The sequence below is a fragment of the Callorhinus ursinus genome, unplaced genomic scaffold (assembly GCF_003265705.2).
Source record: "Callorhinus ursinus isolate GAN/ISIS: 27379988/994484 unplaced genomic scaffold, GSC_fseal_2.0 scaffold65, whole genome shotgun sequence".
NCBI lineage: Eukaryota > Metazoa > Chordata > Mammalia > Carnivora > Otariidae > Callorhinus > Callorhinus ursinus.
Window position 1 is genome coordinate 7,595,537 of NW_027397127.1, and position 6,000 is coordinate 7,601,536.

The following is a 6,000-nucleotide window of genomic DNA, read 5'->3' on the forward strand; positions in this document are numbered from 1 at the left end:
ATGGAATATCATTCATTGATGAAAAGGAATGAGGTAGGTGCTGATGCATGCCTCAAACATGAATGAGCCTTGAAAATATGCTAAGTGGAAGAAACCAGTCACAGAAGACCACACACATACTGCATGGTTCCATTTATACGAATGTCCAGAATAAGCAAATCTATAGAGATAGAAAGCAGATTGGTGGTTGCCTGAGTCTGGGAATGGAGCAAAAATTGACTGCAAATGGGTATGAGGGAACTTTTTGGAGTTAGAATGTTCTAAAACTGGATTGCCGTGACAGTTGCACAACTCTATACATTTGCTAAACATTGTGGAACTGTACATTTATAATGGGCAATTTTTTGGTATGTTAATTATACTTCAATACAGATGTTGACAATTTTAAAAATTATAAATTCCACCCCAAAAAGAACCCCGCACAAAACAAGAAATAAGAATATAGGTCAAGTTTATTGTGTGGCATCACACACGTATACCTGGCATATTGCCTCATAAGACATATGTGTACCCTGGTTTGAAAATCATGGCTCTGAGGTGTCCCAAGCATATTTATTCCTCCCATGTTTGACAAAAGAGATATGCACTTAACTCATTAACAGCATCCCAGCAACCATATTGCCAAAGAGAAGGCTGAAGGAAAAGAAATTTTAAAGTAATAAAATGGTTTTATGTCTTGGGTAGTATAAAGATGGACTGGCATCAATGTGTTTTTCTAAGCTTATCAGTGGTCAAGCTCATTATTTACCTGACATTGAAAAATAATTCATGGTAGTTCAGTTATATTACAATGATAGCAATTCCTCTTTATGAAATGAAATGTATAAATATATATCTCAAAGTTTTAGTTTTTATTCATCAAATATATCAATGACCATTTATATCAACCATTTTTTCCCTCCCAAATCCAAGCATATGTGAAAAGTTAGTATAGGCTAACTGAACTAAACACCAGACAAAAACTTTTATTGGAATATTTTATTTACATTTTATATTTAAAGAGAATCAATACAAATCGGGAAATATTTACAGCATTTCAAATCAGTGTACAAGAATGCAATGGTTTTGTCCATTCTACATTTAGCAAACAAAAATACATGTCTGTTCAGCTTTTGCCTAAATTCTGCTGGAATTTGCACTGGAAACACAACTTTAAAACCAAGATAAGCCACACAGAATACAAATAAAGTGCATTTTTAAGTAGCTCTATTTTACTTTGGTGGATGAAAGCTTCAAACTTTATATTAAGGCACCTGGAATTCTCCCCCCCCAATTCTTTTTCAAACACCAAGAAAATGCGTTCACAAAATTTATAGCTATATGGACAAATTTTAGTTTACCTAATGTAATTTTAGCCCATTTAGGTAAAATGTAAACTCAATTTTCAAAGTTGACATTGGAAAACATTTTCTACAGACTGATTTCTGCAGACTAATTCATACACAAAGATCAATTACCAATTTTTGTGTGACTTACTCTATCATTTTCAAATAGTATGATAATTTATATACTCTGCTTTTGAAAATCCCATAATTTTGAGAAATAGTTATACAGCATTTTTATAAAGAATCTTATGGCTATAATCTTATGTCAAATTGGTGTCATTGATATACCAATCGATCCAGTCCAGTCCATATTCTCTGATAAACTATGCTCAACACTCACATGAAGTACATTTAGCCTAATTTTTAAAAACAAGAAGTTGTTAAAATGAGTATTTTGCTTTAATCTTGTTCTATCAACTTAATGTAGCCTAGAGAGACATTTCATGAAGTACTAGCCTAAGTTTGCATTGCTTTTTACATTACAATTCCAGATCAATATAAGCACCTGGAGAAAAACCCTGACACATATAGCCCAAGCTAAAATAGTAGTATTTTTAATTAAGATACTATCATAAAATAAAGTGATTACAGCTATTCCACATTTTAAAAGCAACATGTTTTTATAAGAAAATTGTTATAAATGAAAAACATGACTACTTGAAGAGAGTTTTAAATGTTTAAAAATGTTGCTATCACTACCAAGAGGACACTTGCCTATGAAAAACATTATGTTTGTGGGAAAAAGTTAATAGATTGAATATTTTAAGTAATTTAACTATAGCATTATAGTAGTCATCTCAGCACTTTCAGTATCATTCTTATTTAATTAAGTTTATCCAGTTCATTAATAGTAAACTAGCCCTGATTGGCAGTTCTGTTATTATTAAGGTTTCAAGTTTTCTATTGACACAGATTTTATGATTTAATTTCTCGAACAACAGTCTCTTGATCAGGAGTTTCATCTTCTTCAAAGGTTGGGTTGTCAACATGAGGAACAACATCCACTGCCACGGAACTTGCCTCATGGTTTACTAGCTGGAGATTTTCATCTTTAAAAAGAAATGGCAATTTTAGGATGATTTAACCCCTCTCTTAAGACAAAATTCAACACTCACATCTAAGAAACCTTTCTTGTCTATCATACTCTGATCATTATACTCATTCCCTATTCCTTTAGTAATTATATGACTTAGGCTATGTCTTACACAAGGCATATATGACCTTATTAAACTGATTTACAATTACTTTCTTTTATTCACATGTGTGTTTACCTAGATTATAGCCTCCTTAAAAGCAAAAGTTATGTCTTCTGCTGCTTTTTCATCCTTAAACCTGGCTTCACATTTCAATCACCTAGGTGCTTTAAAAAATACCTATGCTTTTTCATATGCACAGATAGATACACAGACTTATAAAGCAAACAAACAGGAAGGTAGAAGGAGTTCCCCAAATGGAGTACAAACAGTAAGAGATGAACATAGTTATATAACAGAGGAAATATAGAACCATCCTGAAAACAGTGGGGAAGAAAAGAACTTAACCTAAGTAACTTAGGAAAACAGTATTTTGACTATATCCGATAAGGCTAAAAGCAAAAAGGACACTTGTTAGTGAAATTATGAGTTACAAAGAAGGAAAAGGGAAGGCCAGAATAAACTCTGTGGTGTTTAACTAGAATCAGATGTATCAGTATTGAGCTCACTGTTTTTCAGATAGACAGACAGATGTATATAGATGTGTGTGTATGCATTTTTCTGAGTACATACACTTATTTCCTAGCTTTGTTCACTGAAAGGGCTAATAGCAATGATACTCCCATAGCAATGATCATATCTAGTGCCCAGATCCTGGTTTTGAAGTACTGTTCTCCAAAAAAGCCACCCTCCCCTGAAATGGATGATTCTAGGGCTAGGGCAAGGAGAGTACAAGATTAACCCCTTGTAACCTAGAGGTCAGCAAACTACAGCCTGCAAGTCAAATCAATAGCTTAAGAGTGGTTTTCACATTTTTAAAAGTTTGTAAGTCAAACATTCCCCCCTCCCAATGCAGCAGAGACTTATGGCCTTCAAAGCCTAAAATATTTACTATCAGACCCTTGACAGAAAATGTTTGCCAATCCCTGGCTTAGAACATCTTGTGGTACCAGAAAGTGCTCAAAAAAATAACGAAGCATGTTGAAAGAACACAGAAACCACCTTGAGGGAGTTCCCAATGACCAAATCTAGGACAATCTAAGCAATGAATAAATCACGAGAAAATTACAGAATAAAAGAAATATCTATGAGTCCATACTATTATATAAAAATAACTGAATAAATAGAGAAAGGATAGCTTTTCCTTAAAATAGAAGCTTAATTAATGTAGAAAGAGGGATGGAAATAGAAAATTATCATTTGGCACACAATTCAGTAATAATTATTGCAAGGAAAAAAACATCGATTGCTAAAATTAGTGGGTAAAAGCATGAGAAACAGAACATTTGCATAGCCTCCAAGTGTCTCTCTATAAGATAATAATTACAAAGGGAAAAATAGTAACTTGGCAGACACTATCTTAAAAAAAATAGAAGCTTGGCAGACACTATCTTAACCAAGTAAGCAAAACCATCAGTAATAAGACAAGAACATCATGTGCTTCATTATATGATAGGAGGCAGAGAAGGGCACAATATCATTTCGGTGGTATTCTTGTCAGAAATACACAATAGACAATGAATTTAATCACTGGGAAACAGACAAATTCAAAGTGAGGGACATTCTACAAAATAACTGACCAGCAATTTTCAAAGTGTCCACGTCACGAAAGACTAAGGAACAATCACAGATTGGACATGAAAAAGACATGACCATTAAATGCAATGTGGACCTCTCAACAAATTGGGTGGAGAAGAAATATATCCAAACATAATAAAGGCCATTTATGACAAACCCACAGCTAACATCATGCTCAACAGTGAAAAGCTGAAAGCTTTTCCTCTAAAATCAGAAACAAGACATGGGTACTCACTCTTACCAGTTCTATTCAACATAGTACTAGAAATCATAACCAGAGCAATTAATCAAGAAAAAGAAAAGCCATCAAAATGGAAAGGAAGAAGAGCAATTATTTCTACATGACATGACCTTATATCAAAAAAATGATTAAGACTCCACCAATAAGGCTGTTAGAATGCATGAATTCAGTAAAGTTGTAGGATACAAAATCAACATACAAATACCAGTCACATTTCTATACACTAACAATGAAATATTTGAAAGAGAAATAAAGAAAACGATTCCATTTATAATGACATCAAAACAATAAAATACTTATGAATAAATTTAACCAAGGAGGTAAAAGATCTGTCCTGAAAACTATAAGACATCGATGATATTGAAGAAAATACAAATAAATGGAAAGATATCCATGTTCATGAATTAGAATACTGTTAAAAAAAAGTGTTCATATACCCCAAAGCCATCTACAGATTCAATGCATTCCCTATTAAAATTCCAATGGCATTTTTCACAGAAATAACAATCCTAAAATTTATATGGAACCACAAAGACCCTGGATAGCCAAAGCAATTCTGAGAAAGAAGAACAAAGTTGGAGACACCATACTTCCTGATTTCAAATTATATTACAAAGCTACCGTAACCAAAACTAGTATACTGGCATAGAAATAGACACATAGACCAATGGATCAGAATTGAGGGCCCAGAAATAAGCCCATGTACATGCAGTCACCTAATATTTGACAAGGGAGCCACGAACACTCAAAAGGGAAAAGATAGTCTTTTCAGTAAGTGGTGTTGGGTAAACTGGATATTCACATATGGTAGAATGAAAATGGACCCCTATCTTACACCAGCCACAAAAATGAACTCTAAATGGATTAAGGACTTAAAGGTAAGACCTGAAACCATGGAATTCCTAGAAGAAAACATAGGGGGAAAGCTCTTTGACATTGGTCTAGGCAACAATTTTTTGTATAGGAGGTCAAAAGCACAAATCAACAAGTGGGACTACCTCAAACTGAAAAGCTTTACACAGCAAAAGAAATAATCAACAGAATGAAGAGGCAACCTACAGAATGGGAGACAATATTTGCTTATCAGATAAAGGATTCATATACAAAATATAAAAGAAACCCCTACAACTCAGCAGCAAAAAAACAAGTAATCCAATTAAAAATAGGCAGAGGAACTGAACAGATATATTTTCAAAGAATACATACAAATGGCCAACAGGTACATGAAAAGATGATCAACATCACTAATCATCAGGGAAATGCAAATCAAAAACACAATGGGCTAATCACCTCACTTGTCAGAATAGCTACTATCAAAAAGACAAGAGGTATAAGTGTTGGCGAGGATGTGGTGAAAAGGGATCCCCAGTGCATTGTTCATGGGAATGTAAATGGGCACAGCCACTATGAAAGATAGTATGGAGGTGCCTCAAGAAAATTGAAAGTACAAGTACCATATGATCCAGCAATTCCAGTTTGGGGTATATATGCAAAGGAAATGAAATCACTATCTTGAAGAGATATCTGCACTCCCATGTTCAGTGCAAGATTATTCACAATAGCCAAGATATGGAAACATCCTAAATATCTGTTGACAGATGAATGGATAAAGAAAATGTGATACACACACACACACACACACACACACACACACACACACACA

At 33.9% G+C, this 6,000-nt stretch overlaps 1 protein-coding gene across 2 annotated transcripts in view; it reads right to left on the minus strand.

Annotated features, from left to right (window-relative positions):
- Positions 1-963: 963 nt before the first annotated feature.
- Positions 964-6,000, minus strand: part of RNF128 (ring finger protein 128) — a 110,073-nt gene continuing 105,036 nt past the window's right edge. For both annotated transcript variants that reach the window (XM_025853673.2, XM_025853672.2), the window contains exon 7: positions 964-2,374. In XM_025853673.2, the coding sequence (XP_025709458.1) occupies positions 2,241-2,374 (134 nt within the window). In that variant the 3' untranslated portion in view covers positions 964-2,240. The remainder of the gene's footprint in view (positions 2,375-6,000) is intronic.